This window comes from Mastacembelus armatus, unplaced genomic scaffold (assembly GCF_900324485.2).
Source record: "Mastacembelus armatus unplaced genomic scaffold, fMasArm1.2, whole genome shotgun sequence".
Taxonomy (NCBI): Eukaryota; Metazoa; Chordata; class Actinopteri; order Synbranchiformes; family Mastacembelidae; genus Mastacembelus; species Mastacembelus armatus.
In genome coordinates this window covers 289,983-307,913 of record NW_022872941.1, presented here as the reverse complement: position 1 = coordinate 307,913, position 17,931 = coordinate 289,983, and the positions used below count along the sequence as shown (strand labels likewise).

The window sequence follows — 17,931 nt, the reverse complement described above, 5'->3', positions numbered from 1 at the left end:
ACTATTTGGACATTTGTTTTAAGTTTCAGATCATTTTTGCCTGTTAAGACAGGGTCAGAATGAGCAAATCTGAAACTATGAGTGAAAAAAGTGTTGAATGTCTGAAAAAGTGAGTTGAATGTTTGCAAAGCAAGTTTTAAAACTTGAAGAGACTGATTTGTGACACTGAAAAGAAGCATTTTTTCAGATATTTAAATTTTATTATCAAAGGTTTGAATCAAGTTTTGAAACCAAAATTTTCCCACTCAAAATGTAATTTCGAAAAAATTCAAGTCCTAGTTTTCAGTGTAACTTATTTGAATTTATTCTCACCCCACATTTACACTAACCCTAAAAACCTTGCAAGAAGAATACAGAAAATAGTTCAACAAACACAAAATATGCTTGGGACTCGGGCCCGGGCCTCGGGTTACGTTCACATCGCCTCCTTCTGCGCAGGCGCCGTGACAACATTTCCGGATACGACATGAACCATAAGCAGGCTGCTCTGTTAGTCAGGCGTCGGTAGAACATAAGAAACCAATGATTCCCATTTGTCCAGTAGTGTCCTTCACCTATGGTAAGTATCGTTAAAACGTGGAGATAACTTTACAGCGAGATAAAGGACTACCATGTAAGACATGTACAAATGATATAGCCATTATTACGCTAAGGGATGGTTGCTTGTTCGCTTATTTAAGCTTGGTGCTAATTGTTAGCTTAGCGTTTTCCTTTACTGTTGTGTCTGCACTCCGCAGTGCCCAGCCGGGTTGGTGAGGATGCCAAAATGGCTACCGGCAATTATTTTGGATTTACTCATGGTGCTGCCGCCCAGTACAGGTAAGAGGACCCTAGACACTAGACTCGATTAGCTGCCTACGAGTCTAAAAATAGGTTAGCTGAATTTCATGTTTTACAGGTAGCTAACTTACAAACTGCTTGCTTTTGCTTCCATTGTTCATAGTGGTGGGTGGGCGTTGTCCTTCTGTTCCTGTGGTTGGATGTAAGGCTGGGGACAAACTAGATTTTAAAATCTTCACCGATTTTGAAAACATGGGAGACCACAGATAAATTGACAGTTTCAGAAAATTTTAATATTATAATCCTCGGAATGCCCACTATGGTTCAACAAGGATGGAAGACCACACACTTGCTCTTTGTAGTAACGATTTCACGTTGGCGATTCCATAGAAACTCGCGTAATCAGAGGTGACTTCGTGACGCAAGCCTTTCAATTGTCGGTCTTATTGTGGTAATGCTATGTCTTGTACAGTACGTTAAAAATATACCCGTGTTAGCATAATTCAACATGCATGTCGTCTTTATCAGTGCTCCTTTCGGTCCTGGCTTTTGTTTTCATTGGCTACCATGTTTGTAAGGCGTAAAGTACGCCACATCGTTGGTGACGTTTTCTGGCTGCTAGCTCTCATTGGCCGTTGTGGGTATTCCGTTGGAGCCTCGCCAACCAGGAATCCAGATTGAGACTCCGACCCGCTCAGGAGCAGTAAAATAATCATGTTGACACCATACACTTGAGAATTGTTTAAACAAATAATGGATTGCAACAAGCCTCGAATTGCCGGAATAAAATTGTGTAGTGTGTTCCTGGCCTAAGCGGGAGTTCAGGTGGATCTACTTATCTTATTTAAATTATTTAAAAGTCTGTTTTAACTTTCGTATTATGTGCTTTGGGTTCAGATAGTGTTTTCTTTTTTTTGCTAAGACTAAACAGACATTTCCCCCTACACTAAAACAATACAAGGAACTGCATCAGAAAAAAGCTTGATTTTTTTTTTTTTTTTTTTTTTGTGTTCTTCTAGAGAAATAAAGATGGGACTCTTGGAAGTTATTATGAATGTGTAGTGTCTAGTAATGTTGCATTGACAGTTGTCAGTGAAGTTGTAATTAAGCTGTACTTGTGAGCAGCTATGTTCAGAATGGTTAGCAGCAAAAAGCAACCAGGCCACCAGAAAACACTTGTTCAACACCATCAAAGTCAACACCAGCCAGACCATGAAAAAAGAAGTTAAAGATTAGAAAATATGGGGAGAATAAACCCGTACAATACAGGGCTAGAAATTATCTTATTTTACATGGTAGCACTGCTCCTAGCTTTGATAAAGTTAGAATTCTCAGACAGAGTTAAGTTAATCTATTAATTATAGAATTGCTATTCCTGTTTTTTCATAAATAAATGAATAAAAACCTCCACGCTTTCAAACCCCTGCCTTAAACTGTTCTTGTTCGTCTACAACATGCCTGTCACATGTTGTCAAACACAAATACATTAAAAGTTATGTAAACAAGTTGCAGCTGGCTAGCTAACCATTAACATTTTTCTTATGTGTTACCTTACCAGTCAGCAGCCAGGTGCCGGGGTAGCATACACACATCCCACCACAGTGGCCAGTTACACAGTTCATCAAGCACCTGTGGCGGCACACACCGTGGCTGCAGCCTATGCTCCCACTGCAGCCACAGTTGCTGTAGCTAGACCTGCACCTGTAGCTGTGGCTGCTGCTACTGCTGCAGCTTATGGAGGATACCAGCCAACCCATGCTGCCACTGACTATGGCTACCCTCAGCGCCAGCCTGAAGTTCCTCCCCCACCACCGCCAGTCACCTCACAGAACTATCAGGTACACAACTTTTTACCTATTAAAGCTGACAGACAGATAACACATTTTTTTTTTTTTTTCCTCTTCACAGGGGATTTCTGTGTTTATTACTGAAGGTGGGATGTGGAGAATATGTTCAGGCTCTATTATCTACAGGGGTGTGAAAAAGCATTTGCCAGCTTCCTGATTTTATCTATTTATTTGTCATACTTACATGATTCAGATTGTCAAGTAAATTTTAATATTCCACAAAGATAACCCAAGTAAATACAAAATGCATTTTAATGTTGATTTAATTGCAGTTTTTAAAATTATATTAATAATTTATTAAGGTGAAAAACTGTCCAAATCTGCCTGCCCTTATGTGGAAAAAGTAATTGCTCCCTAAACCTTATGGTTGTGCCACCCTTGGCGGTAACAACTGCAATCAAGCATTTGTGATTACTGGTAATGAGTGTTTCACATCACTGGAGGAATTTTTGTCCACTCTTCTTTGTAGAATTGTTTTAACTCAGCTGCACTGGAGGGCTTTTCGAGCATGAATGGCCTGTTTAAGGTCATGCCACAGCATCTCAAACAGATTTAAGTCCAGACTGGGCCACTCCAAAACCAAAAAACTGATGGCCGGACATTCTCTATCAGGATTTTCTGGTAGAGCACAAAAATCATGGTTCTATCAATTATGGCAAGTTGTCCACCTCCTGAAGCTGCAAAGCAACCCCAGACCACCAGTATCCCATGTTTGACTGTTAGTATGATGTTCTTTTTATGAAGTGCTGTGTAGATGTAATGGAATGGACACCTTCCAAAAAATTCAACTTTTGTCTCATCAGTCCACAGAATATTTGACAAAAGTCTTGGGGATAGTCCAGATTTTTTTTTGGCAGATGTGAGAGGAGCCTCTGTGTTCTTTTTGGTCAGCAATGGCTTTCACCTTGGAACTCTACCATTGATGCAATTTTTGCCTAGTCTGTTTGTTATTGTTGAATGATGAACAACAACTTTAACTGAGGCAAGTGAGGCCTGAAGTTCATTAAATGTTGTTCTAGGTTTTTTTTTTTTTTTTTTTTATGAGCTCCTGGATGAGTAGTTGTGCTCTTGGAGTAATTTTGGTGGGCTGGCCTCTCCTGGGAAGGTTCACCTCTGTTCCAAGTTTTCTCCATTTGTGGATAATGGCCCGCACCGTGGTTCGCTGGAGTCCCAAAGCGGCATGATGTGTTGCTATTTGAGATATTTTAGCATGCTTCACTTTGTCAGACAGGTTCTGTTTAAGTGATTTCTTGATTTAATGGGTCTGGCGATAATCAGGCATGGGTGTGGCAGGGGAAATTTTACCTAGCTTTCCTAAAAATGTGGTTAATCACAGCGAGGGGGGCAATTATTTTTACACATAGGGCCATGCAGGTCTGGCCAGCATTTTTCCCTTAATAAATGAATACTGCATTTTGTATTTACGTGGGTTATCTTTAATATTAAATTAGTCTAATTTGATGGACCTCCTGGAATTTTAGTTTAAAGATCCCAGCTCTATAAGCACAATGTTATAATATGGTCTTTCACCATAAACACATACTTTTTTTTTTTTTTTACATTCACTGTACTGTCAATCTCATCTCGGCATATAATGTCTGCCCATCTCTAACCTGCACACTCTGCCCTCAGGGATTAATTTTTCTGTATAACTGGGCAAAATGCATATCAGTTTGTTCTGTAAGATATTAAGGTTGTGGAGCTGCTGCTATGCAGTGAGCTGTTGACTGTAGAGTTGGTTTTTCAGCCGGTGTATTGCTGAGGGGCGATGATTGGTTACAAATGTGAACTAGCAGATGATGAATTGTTGGCTTCTACTTAGTTGTATGCCTCTGTTGCTCTGTCACCTAAGGCTGATATCTCCAGTGCTGGAGAGGTAGTGGGGAACAACTAGCAGGCCTTATGATAGGTGGCTGCACACCCACTAGGGGGCCTTGGCCTGCAGCTTTTGATCAGAGGTGCAGAGCCGTACTTCCAGTTCAATAACACAGGGCTGAGGAAGAATGTACACACTTATCGGAATAGATAATGAAAATTCATGCTGTGAATGGAGAGCTTCCAATTTCGTGCTCTGTAGAGCTGGAAGCCTTGCAGCTGAAAGACAGGCGAGTAGAATGTGACAAGTCAGGGTAAGTCTGGTTAACAACAACCAGTTAGTCCGGTTTGGTAGCTAGTGAGCCAGGTGGGTACATGGGAGTAGAATTTGGGTCCCTTGCTTCACAAGCACCCCAGTAGATATCCCACAACGTTGTCTACTTCAGCTGGTACAGAGAGCTGCTGCATCTTTAAACAATTCTCTAATACAGCTTTGAGAATTCACTGCTCATGGCGCAAATGAAAATAATACCAGAAAGTGGAAATGATATGCCACTAAATGAAAGTTGTACTGCCGAATGTAACTGCAGATCGTAAAATATGAAGTCAAAAAGGGCAATAGCACTGCAGAAAGTTTGCAATGAAACTCCTTGGAATGTCTCAATGCACATGCCCCTCTAGGGGAGAAGATGACTAATGGTCTGAAAGCTGTTTCTTGAACTATCTGTGAGACACAACTACAACTTACAGTTGTAAGAAAAAATAGAGGCAATATTTGCTATTTCCTGGTTGTCTGCATAAATTGATCATGAGATGTAATCTTCACCAAAGTCACAAATATCAACAAACACTAACAACAAACACCGGTAAAACTGGCTTTAATTATCTTTTAACACACAAATATACAAAGTAATGGGGGGGAAAAGTAATGGCAATGCCGCTAGGCTTTTGATGTCACTATCAATTGGAGTTAGGTGTTAGCAACCTTGAAGTCCAATCAATGAAACAAGACTTATAAAAACACTTAAACAATGTAAGTGTGCATAAGTAGCAATAGCTGACGTGAACCATGCTCTCTATCTTGAAAGGGTTATAGATAAATCTAGACACTGTGGTTACTCTCTATAGAAGGTAGACACCCAACCAAGATCCCTCAAAAAGCACAACACAGAATGTGAAATGAGGTAAAAAAAAAAAAAAAAAAGAACCTTAGTCACAGCTAAAGACTTGGAGGATTCCTTGGCATTGGCGAATACTGTTTTCAAGTCAGGCATATGCAAAATATTGAACAAGTGTGATAGAAATGACAAGACCATAGAGGAAGCCATTGGTCTGCCGTAATTGTAGCACTCCTGAAGTTTGCCAAATATCACCTTGACCTTTTACAACACCACTGGGAAAATTTTGGGGGGGACAGATGAAATGAAGGTAGAATTGTTTGGGAAGAACACAGCACTACATGTGGCATGAAAAGAGAACAGCCTACCAATGCGAAAGCATGACGAAAGTTTCATATGGTGGAAGGAGCATCATGATGGGGCGGCTTTGCTTCCTCTGATTCCAGACTGCTTGCTTTGGTGGAGGGGAAAAATGACTCACCAAGTTTATCAAGGTATCCTACAGGATAATATCAGAGTGGCTGTCTTAAGCTCAGAAGAAGCTTGGCCATTCAGCAGGATAATGACATCAAAATAAATCTGCTACAGAATGGCTTCTGAGACACATTGAAATATTGTTGGTTAATGTTTTGACTGTGGTGGAGATTTCACATTTCATGAATAATTTAAGCAGAAAACCTGGAAATTACAAACCGTATCATTACTTTTTTTGCAACTGTATACACCATAGTGACCATAGTGACTTTTTTGTGGTTTTAACACATTTTTAGGGATACTAATACTCTAGAAAGTAAAGTATTTGTTTTTGCTGGGTGGACAAAAGGTCATCTCAGGGCTTTCGAAACTTTGCTATGTCAGTGTACATGTACAGCACATTGAGCAACGCCAGCATATTTTTTTCAAAAGACCTTATTGCTCAAAATAAACTTGAATTTCAAGCAAATTAAATTTGCTTGAAAATTAAATTAATCAAATTAAAGGGAGACTTCATTTTCAGCCAGATTGCTGTATTTCAAATGTGAGGTGTTTATCAATGAATAACATTCAAGTGAAACTACAATGTGGACATCATGAAAACTAAAAGTAATCCTAACTGTAAGACTTTCTGGTTAGTAACTGATGAACTGCAGGGTCCAGACTGGATTTTTGCATTTGTTGCACTGGTGCACTTAACTTGTTGATTTAATTGCACCCACATTTTTTCACATCACTTTTAACATCACTGTTATGCATTTAATAGGTTATTTTTTGTCGTTTACCATACATAGTCATAGTTATATAAATCATTGTTTGTACCTGCCAGGGATGAGTTCGAGGATATCTGTATTGCTGTTAAGTACAGTATTTTCTTGACAAAACTACGTATAAGACCACTCACTTTATCCTGACCTAAGTTTCCACTATTATGTCCTTGTTGATAAATAGCCAGGTCTCAATTTCAAGTTCATGTTACTTACTTTTTGGAACATGAGAGCCAAGATGCAAAGGCCTACACTTACTGTTTTTTGTTGCTCTGGACCCGTATTCACAAAGCTTCCTAAGCCTAAAAGTTGCTCCTAGTGACGAAATTCTAAGAAAATTCTTAGAGTTATGTTTTCTTAGAATTTCCCCTTAAATTCAGGACTGAATCTTAGTAAAGAAAAAAATGTTTCACGAAACATCTTAGTCTTAAAAACAGCTCCTAAGATAAAAATTGTTAAGAGTAAAGAGGAGGACTTTTAAGAGGCTTAAGAATTTTCTTTAGTACAGGACAAAATGGGTAAAAGAAGAAATATTCTCCAAACACTGAACAATTGTGAGTTAATTAAATGCTACAGATTGGATCGTGATGGGATAACATTTGTGGTCGCACTTATTAGAGATACGCTCACATTTCCCACCCAACCTAGTAATGCCATAACGCCAGAAATGAAAGTGATTACAGCACTGAGGTATTTGGCAACTGGAAAAATGCAACAGTAGTAATGACTTGTCTGTCACAACCTTCCATCAGCAGAGTGATCGCACAAACTATTGAAACGCTTTCACAGCCTCATGTAGTGACTGGTTTCCCAGTGTCTTCTGTCAAATTTGGTTTTCTTGTTCTTTTACTTCCATCTCTCTTGGATTGTTGTCTATATGCCACCCAAAAGTGCAACTTAAACAGACTGTCCTGCAAGCATGTAAATTGGTAAAGGGTGAGCCATTTTGTTCCCATCAATCTGAAATAGATTACAAATAATAAAATCAGTATAATAAATAAAAGTAAGCACTTAAATATAGTAACTACTTCGTGGAAATTGGTAGACATGTTTTCAATACAGTGGGGCAAAAAAGTATTTAGTCAGCCACTAATTGCGCAAGTTCTCCCACTTAAAAAGATGAGAGAGGCCTGTAATTTTCATCACAGGTATACCTCAACTATGAGAGACAAAATGAGGAAAAAAAATCCAGAAAATCACATTGTCTGATTTTTAAAGAATTTATTTGCAAATTATGGTGGAAAATAAGTATTTGGTCACCTACAAACAAGCAAGATTTCTGGCTCTCACAGACCTGTAACTTCTTCTGTAAGAGGCTCCTCTGTCCTCCACTCGGTACCTGTATTAATGGCACCTGTTTGAAGTCGTTATCAGTATAAAAGGCCTGCATTACCCTACTGACCTGCAGAGAGCTGGGACCAAAGTAACAAAGGCTACCATCAGTAACACATTACTCCGCCAGGGACTAAAATCCTGCAGTGCCAGACGTGTCCCCCCGCTTAAGCCAGTACATGTCCAGGCCCGTCTGAAGTTTGCTAGAGAGCATTTGGATGATCCAGAAGAGGATTTGGGAGAATGTCATATGGTCAGATGAAACCAAAATAGAATTTTTTGGTAAAAACTCTACCCGTCGTGTTTGGAGGAGAAAGAATGCTGAGTTGCATCCAAGGAACACCATACCTACTGTGAAGCATGGGGGTGGAAACATCATGCTTTGGGGCTGTCTTTCTGCAAAGGGAGCAGGATGACTGATCCATTTAAAGGAAAGAATGAATGGGGTCATGTATCGTCAGATTTTGAGTGAAAACCTCTTTCCATCAGCAAGGGCATTGAAGATGAAACGTGGCTGGGTCTTTCAGCATGACAATGATCCCAAACACACCGCCTGGGTAACGAAGGAGTGGCTTCGTAAGAAGCATTTCAAGGTCCTGGAGTGGCCTAGCCAGTCTCCAGATCTTAACCTCATAGAAAATCTTTAGAGGGAGTTGAAAGTCCTTGTTGCCCAGCGACAACCCCAAAACTTCACTGCTCTAGAGGAGATCTGCATGGAGGAATGGGCCAAAATACCAGCAACAGTGTGTGAAAACATTGTGAAAACTTACAGAAAACGTTTGCTCTCTGTCATTGCCAACAAAGGGTATATAACAAAGTATTGAGATGAACTTTTGTTATTGACCAAATACTTGATTTGAGTCCCTGGCGGAGTAATGTGTTACTGATGGTAGCCTTTGTTACTTTGGTCCCAGCTCTCTGCAGGTCAGTAGGGTAATGCAGGCCTTTTATACTGATAACGAGTTCAAACAGGTGCCATTAATACAGGTACCGAGTGGAGGACAGAGGAGCCTCTTACAGAAGAAGTTACAGGTCTGTGAGAGCCAGAAATCTTGCTTGTTTGTAGGTGACCAAATACTTATTTTCCACCATAATTTTCAAATAAATTCTTTAAAAATCAGACTGTGATTTTCTGGATTTTTTTTCTCATTTTGTCTCTCATAGTTGAGGTATACCTATGATGAAAATTAAAGGCCTCTCTCATCTTTTTAAGTGGGAGAACTTGCACAATTGGTGGCTGACTAAATACTTTTTTGCCCCACTGTATTTGGCTGTTTTAATTAACCTTAGGATATTTAGCCAACAGAAACTTTGCATAAAATAGCCTACATTCATGATTTTTTTTATACAAGCATTTTATGATTTCACTGTCCATTCTATTATATATTCTATTTTCACAACAAGCGCATTTTAAGATCTTTACAGACCAATCGCAGTCCTTGAAATGCTGCTTCATCCCTAGCAATGGGGTCAACCACACCTCCTCACTAAGATAAAGGTTTTTGTACTTTCCTCACTCAGAGCTGCTCTGAGAAGTTTCCTAAATCACTTTTAGTCTACGACTCCCAGCTAGGACTTTTTAGACTAAGATAGGAGCTCCCTGACAGGATTCTAAGAAGCTTTGTGAATACGGGCCCTGATGTTTACTGAGTGAAAAAACGAGATGCTGTAGTCATACCTGGGCCCCCGCAAATGCATCTGTTGTGGCAAAAAATAATTAAATTAAGAGGAAGAACTTTTTTTAGGATGGCAAGTTTAATAGGCAAAGCAGCAAAATCACAGGCAGTGCATTTATTCAGCTGAATGGGCCAATACCGATTGACCCAGAATATAATATATAATATATATATAATTCTCAGCCGTCAGTCCACAGAATATGCGTCTGTGAGTCAGTCACAAGTAAATCATGCGTGCATAACATATACACAAGTGAACATTTAGTGGTCAGTAATGTAATTAGCAAGTCTGTGTGAATACCTGTCCTTTCTTCTGCTTCCTGCATTTCCCTACTGAAATACAAAGCAGTGTCAAAAGTCTTTGAATTCACACAGAGAGGTAGAAGACACAATGTCTGTCTTGAACAAGGTATTCTGTTGAAAATTTCCCTCACTATCATGTGATTGTCAAGATGCAAGTACCAACTCATAGGTATACTTAGTCACATTATGCCTATAATTCAATAGATTGTAGTAATTTTACAAGTGTGTTTTAACAAATGCAGTCTAGTTATTATTGGCTATGGCTAAATGATGATCAGCGTCAATCACAAACTTACTCCTTTGCATGGGCTTTTCAACAAACTATGAACTGATATAGTATACAAGACACAGGAACATTCCACAGTAATGTGAATTCCCCTTGTAGCAAACAAATTGTTTATAATGTCTGGTTTATGAATTATTAATATCATAAACAGTCTTCATAATTTCGCCGCACCAGATCCCATGATGGTGCATTAACCAACCAGTTAATAAACAATAAGGGCTATTAATCTTTAATCTGAGCGGGAGTTCTCAGATTCAGTGATGACATTGTGTGAAATAATGATGCTAGTCATATATGCATTTTTAAGATTTATTAAACTATTTACAAAGGAGAGAAAAGAGAAGGAAAATTTAACAGGAAAAAGTGGATGAATTAAATTAAAACATCATAAAAATGCTGGTGTAAACCTTAGGTGATTATGTTTACTGAGGTTAGATCTGTCCTGCTGTGGGCTGGTCTGACTGCAATCTGTGTGACAGGTTTCCAGGAGGTGCATCGGTGTTTCTTGGAACTCCTTTGGCTGCTGGCTTAGAGAGTGGCAAGTTGCTCTCTTTGTTATGGTGCTGACCTTTGGTTCTGCTGGATTATTCTGGGGATCTTCGCTGATATTGCCCCTCGTGGATATTCACACTCTACTTTGCTGCACTGTGAGTGTCAGCTTGAAATGAGTTATTTACTACAAAACAACACTGTGGAGGAGGGCACAAACTGAGTGGGTGAACTCTGTTTTGGTTACTCTATCCTCTCCCCTGCATATGAAGCAGTATTCTTCACATGCGCAGTATGTCCATGGGTAGTGTTTGCCTCTTGTTCCCGAGAAACAGCTGGTGCGCCTGACTTATTGAGGATCCCTGTGCTCAGGGTCTTTGTCTCCCTGATTCTCTGTTTAGTCTGTGTCTTCTGTGAATTCCTAGCATGGTTTTTGTTTTATTCTGCACTGGGTGGACTGGTTAGTCTGGGAAGGTGGTTAATCCTTGTTGATGATTGGTTTATAGGCAATTTACTGTGATGGTAATTTCATTGGTCTGCAAATGGTTAGTGTTTGGAGCAATTAATCTGCAAACAATGACAACGCTTATGTCAACCATCATATTCAGCAATGCTTTCAGTAGGTCGCTTTACATATTTAGCGAATGAGGTAGAAATGTATCAGGAACCGTTAATAAATCATCACATAAGTTTTCAGGTCATATCTGGAAACACAGGTTTAGCTGTTAAAGGAGACCAGGAATGGTTTAATGGTATTTATGGCTGGTTGTGACCAGCAGGGAGTCTCTCGGTTAAAGCAGATGCGTTAACTCTGTCTGTTCATGATCAAAAAGAATCTGGAAATCCAGCGTCTCTGTGAGATGACTGTGCCACCTCCTGCTGCGTGATGCAATTGTATCCGTGGGTCAGTGGGCCCTGTTATTAGTTTCGGAAATTTTAATTCTTTAGGAATAAATCTCAGATTGCACCTTGGTTTTTTCAGTCTTGATCTTCTTAAGTATACAGTGGGTATGGAAACTATTCAGACCCCTTTAAATTTTTCACTCTTTGTGTCATTGCAGCCATTTGCCAAAATCAAAAAAGTTCATTTTATTTCTCATTAATGTACACTCAGCACCCCATCTTGACAGAAAAAAACAGAAATGTAGAAAGTTTTGCAAATTTATTAAAAAAGAAAAACTGAAATATCACATGGTCATAAGTATTCAGACCCTGTGCTCAGTATTGAGTAGAAGCACCCTTTTGAGCTAGTACAGCCATGAGTCTTCTTGGGAATGATGCAACAAGTTTTTCACACCTCACACACCTTCGGGCTTTCATGTGTCTTGCACTGAGGAGAGGCTTCTGTCGGGCCACTCTGCCATAAAGCCCCGACTGGTGGAGGGCTGCAGTGATAGTTGACTTTGTGGAACTTTCTCCCATCTCCCTACTGCATCTCTGGAGCTCAGCCACAGGGATCTTTGGGTTCTTCTTTACCTCTCTCACCAAGGCTCTTCTCCCACGATTGCTCAGTTTGGCTGGACGGCCAGGTCTAGGAAGAGACGGCCAGATCTGTGCCTTGCCATAATTCTGTCTCTGAGATCCTTGGGCAGTTCCTTCGACCTCATGATTCTCATTTGCTCTTACATGCACTGTGAGCTGTAAGGTCTTATATAGACAGGTGTGTTCCTTTCCTAATCAAGTCCAATCAGTTTAATTAAACACAGCTGGACTCCAATGAAGGAGCAGAACCATCTCAAGGAGGGTCAGAAGAAATGGACAGCATGTGAGTTAAATATGAGTGTCACTGCAAAGGGTCTGAATAGTTATGACCATGTGATATTTCAGTTTTTCTTTTTTAATAAATTTGCAAAAATGTCTACATTTGTTTTTTTTCTGTCAAGATGGGGTGTTGAGTGTACATTAATGAGAAATAAAATGAACTTTTTTGATTTTGGTAAATGGCTGCAATGACACAGTGAAAAATTTAAAGGGGTCTGAATACTTTCTGTACCCACTGTATTTTTATTTTTCATTTAATAATCCTGCCTCGGATTCTCCCTCTCCATTTATTTTTGTTTTAGTGTATTCATTTGCTTATTAATTGAACCTCTCCATTTATTGTTTCCATGACATTATGGCCCTGTTATACTAGTATAAAGCTCTGTTATTTACAAAGAAGAGCAGCAAGGTTGAATATAATAAAATATAGGTTTAATATATTCACAATGCAGAGCAAAGAAAATTGTTAGCAGTGCACAAAGAGCAGCAAGTGTATTTGTTGTGTAAAATGGTTGGTGTGAGCGTGAGCATTACAATTTAACCCTCAGGGGTCGATGACCCCAGTGGCATCTTCTCCTGATAACATCAAAACTAACTGAGCCCTCTGTGGTCTGAGGGGGTTTTGGGGCCCTGGACAAGTTTTGACATGCCCCGACATTTGTGCTTTTTTCAGTGTCTTTTAAACATATTAATGGCTAAAGTCTGATAACACTGTAATCAGCACAAACTGGGCTACAATAATATGTGAGCAGCATGTTCATACATTGTGTTTTTGAGAAAACAGTGTTTATGCATGGTTAGTGGAAAAACTACAATTTTTAAGTCACTGAAATAAGACCATAAAACAGAACATTGGTTCACAAGACTTTTAAGAAATGCATCTTGTAGCCAAAAGTGGAAGGTGTGTCTGATCATGAATAGTCATGTGATTTATCTGAGAAGACAAAAGACCCACTCAAAGACCCGCATAATGAGCCTTTCAGTCAATGTTGCTGAGAGGGGATTACTGCAACACAATACAATACAATGCGGATCCAAATGTTCATTATTTGAGTCGTGTTTTTCCTATGAGGAGAAAGTAACCTATTTGTCTCTGTCTGGAACATACGAAGTGCTTCTTCAGCCGCGTACCATACCATCATCCAAAGAAAAAGTGAATAATTTCTATGATGAAGTTTGATGCTTTATGCCAGTTCTCAGGGACGTGTACATAATTATCTGGTTCACCTCAGATTATTTCCATATGAACAGTGAGCTCAGCGTGAGGCAGGATCAAATTACCTGTCAGACAGGAGAAAACGTACCACTCCTCACGTTCATACGGATTAAATAAATAGTGATGATTTGTTTTTGACTTGAATTGTTTCATTTAAAAAAAAAAAAAAAAAAACATTTCAAGCTTTCTAGCCATATATTTCTTATTTTTATGAGGCAAGTATTCGCTGAGATTCTGGTTGTTTTATTTACGTGTCTGTGGAGAGAGATGACAGAGATAGAGAAGTCAGAGCGCACCGTCTGCTTTCTTTATTTTACAAAAGCATCATTGACTGTGTTGTGGCAAAAAGTTAATAAGAAAGAAATTAGGTCATAGGATGGCAAGTCTAAGAGGAAAAGCAGCCGAATTACAAGCAGAGCTTTCATTTTGCAGCCAATAATAATTGACACAGAATACAGTGTAGCGGACCTAAGACAGGAATATGTTCATATTCTAAGACTGAGGAAGGAGTTTTACCCTTCAGGAATTTATTGCTCTAAAACCGATAACCTCTGGCTTTTAGTGACCTACTAAGGTAAACAACAGGAAGTGGCACAGCCTTCTCTACCAAATACTGCACAGTCAGGACTCCTTTTGACAAAGCGCGGAACACTGGCTATTACCAACAGAACCCCTCTTAAATAGACTCCCCCTGCTCACACCCAGTCATATATACCTTAAAACTATTTCATTCCTGAAAAGGACCTGAAACCTATGCAATAACTTATAAATTGTTCTTCTTATATTTCTGCTTTGATTGCTAAATATGTAACGTGACCAGACTTATACAGAGCATCACTGGCAGACCACAGTGTGATATTGAAGCCATGATGACGTTTATCTGCCATTTATTGACGAGCTGAACCTGCTGCTGAACAAAAGACCTTTCCAAGTCCTGTGTTTTGTGCTATATGGAAATGTGGCTCTCATACCAGACTCTGTGCTACAGCTGAGTGGATTCAACTCTATTGAGCAGACAGACACACAGAGCTTTCCGGCAAAACAAAAGGTGGTGGAGTCTGTTTGTATATCTGGACCTGGAGGCCTTCACCATCAACTGCAAGCCCTTTTACTGGCCCTGTGAATTCACCTCATTCATTCTCGTTGGTGTTTACATCCCGCCGCAAGGTAATTTGCACGTAGCGCAGCATGCACTGGCTGACGAGATACTGCGTGTGGAATGGACACCTTAGTTATTGTCCTAGGAGACTTTAACAAAGGTAATCTCTCCCACAAGCTGCCTTAATACAAACAGTTTTTTAAGCTTTGGGGGGAACGTACTAGACAACTGCTACTCCACCATCAACGGTGCTTATTGTGTTGTCCCTCGTGCCATACTGGGCCAGTCTAACCACATCATGGTGCATTTGCATTTCTGCATACAGGCAGAAATTAAAACTCTGCAAACCTGTTGTGAGGACATCAAAGAAATGGACCAGTGAGGCTGTGGGGGAACTTCAGGAGTGTTTGGACTGTACAAACTGGGATGTTTTTAGGTTTGCCACCAACAGTCTGAATGAGTACACAGACACTGTGACGTCCTACATTAACTTCTGTGAGGACAGCGTCATTTCATCACGCACCAGGGTGAGTTATAACAATGACAAACCCTGGTTCACAGCTAAACTCAGACCGCTTAGGTCAGAGAAAGAGTATGGCCCTCCACTTCATTCTCCAGCATCTGGACTCCCCAGGATCCTATGCCAGGTTACTGTTTGTGTCTCCAGGACCTGGATATGTGCAGCCCAAGATCACAACCGACTCCTTTCATCCTGGACAAGAACTCTTTCAGTCCCTCCCCTCTGGCAAGAGACTCCGGTCCATCAAGGTCAGGACCTCACACCCTCAGTTTCTTCCCAGCTGCAGTCAGCCTGCTGAACGGTGCCCCAGTTAGCCCCAAATGATGACCCCCTCCCCTCCCACAAACGACGGACAGTCATTTTCACCTTCTAAATTGCACTACTTTTCACTTCTTTCACTTCTCACTTTTCTGTATATAGTATTTATTTTTATTTTATTCTAAAATTGTGTATATACTCTGTATCTGTATGTGTGGTTACATCAGACACCAAGACAAATTCCTAGTAATATAAAGTGTTGTACCTGGCAATAAAACCGATTCTGATTCTAATAAACTATTGACTCTGGTTAGTGCTTGGTGGAAAAATATATTTTTTTCCGTTTTTAGAAGACATTCTTAAAATTTTACAACACTAAAAGGAAAAGTTAGTCTCTTGCATCACACAGACCAGTGAGACTGCACTATCACTGTCAGGGGACTGTAAACCAATCACCAGGAAGGATGGAGCACCTCCTGGACCAACCACATTGTGTCAAGTACGATGAAGGACTAACCAGATGGATTCCCGGCGCAGCGTGGCAAAGCACGAAAAGGCAGTACACAGAGATTTCCATCTCTGTAGACTCTTCATGATTCTCTGGAGACTCAGAATCTCAAGACCCTCTTGGTCTGAGGAAAAAGACCCTCAGAAAGAGAGCACCGACTAAAGAACAATGAGGCAGAGACTGCTTTTATTGCCTATGTGGATGAGAAACCCATAGACATCCTCCCTGAATGTGGCTGTCCTGTAGCAAACAGGTTTCCTCCAGCTGACCATTTCATATCAATGAAACTCTAAGGGACAACCCTGCAGCAGCCAGAAGCAGAGTGACGAATGGCGATGAACAGCCTCCAGGGCTGCAGCTGAGGACTTCGGGGACCGACTAAGTCTCTCCTGGAAACCTGCTGGCAGAATCCAGTCGGACCAACCCACAGCAGAATGGAACGAGCCTCAGTAAACCTGAGGTCAGACAAGCAACCCATGGCTGTGCTGGTTGTCTCACATTGATCTCAGTTGGTCTCTGTAGTTACCTAGAGCTTCCTCCTAAACTGCTGTTTAGACCTCAGACTCAAACACGGAACCTAAATTGATTTCAAGATTTCTTTTCCACCACTGCAAACCACCTACTTTTATACTGTTATGTATTATTTGTTAATTCATCTACTTTCTGTGCTCAGTTCTCCCTCCATTTCCCCCTATTTAAATAGTATGAATGTACCATGTAAATAGTTGAATAAATCTTAGAAAGGCATCTGTGACTGACATCATTGGTGTTATTTCACACAGTAAACTCATCACTGAATTGGGGAAGTCTCACTCAGATTGTAGACTGATATCCTGTATTAATCATTAATTGACTGGTTGATCCAGTGCCCCGAAATTATGGTTTATGATGTTCACAATTCATAAACCAGACATAATAAACATATTCATGTTCAATACATGTACAGTGGGTACGGAAAGTATTCAGACCCCTTTAAATTTTTCACTCTTTGTGTCATCGCAGCCATTTGCCAAAATCAAAAAAGTTCATTTTATTTCTCATTAATGTACACTCAGCACCCCATCTTGACAGAAAAAAACAGAAATGTAGAAATTTTTGCAAATTTATTAAAAAAGAAAAACTGAAATATCACATGGTCATAAGTATTCAGACCCTTTGCAGTGACACTCATATTTAACTCACATACTGTCCATTTCTTCTGATCCTCCTTGAGATAGTTCTGCTCCTTCATTGGAGTCCAGCTGTGTTTAATTAAACTGATTGGACTTGATTAGGAAAGGAACACACCTGTCTATATAAGACCTTACAGCTCACAGTGCATGTCAGAGCAAATGAGAATCATGAGGTCGAAGGAACTGCCCAAGGAGCTCAGAGACAGAATTGTGGCACGGCACAGATCTGGCCAAGGTTACAAAAGAATTCCTGCAGCACTCAAGGTTCCTAAGAGCACAGTGGCCTCCATAATCCTGAAATGGAAAAAGTTTGGGACGACCAGAACTCTTCCTTGACCTGGCCGTCCAGCCAAACTGAGCAATCGTGGGAGAAGAGCCTTGGTGAGAGAGGTAAAGAAGAACCCAAAGATCACTGTGGCTGAGCTCCAGAGATGCAGTATGGAAATGGGAGAAAGTTCCACAAAGTCAACTATCACTGCAGCCCTCCACCAGTTGGGGCTTTATGGCAGA

The 17,931-nt window shown here is 40.2% G+C and overlaps 1 protein-coding gene across 2 annotated transcripts in view; it reads left to right on the top strand.

The window, feature by feature from the left end:
- The first annotated feature begins 443 nt into the window (after positions 1-443).
- Positions 444-17,931, top strand: part of zfr (zinc finger RNA binding protein) — a 79,991-nt gene continuing 62,503 nt past the window's right edge. For both annotated transcript variants that reach the window (XR_003295942.1, XM_026311345.1), the window contains exons 1-3: positions 444-559; positions 738-819; positions 2,339-2,618. Coding sequence is in view for 1 of the 2 variants with exons in the window: in XM_026311345.1 (XP_026167130.1) it covers positions 523-559; positions 738-819; positions 2,339-2,618 (399 nt within the window). In the remaining variant the exon portion in view is untranslated. The remainder of the gene's footprint in view (positions 560-737; positions 820-2,338; positions 2,619-17,931) is intronic.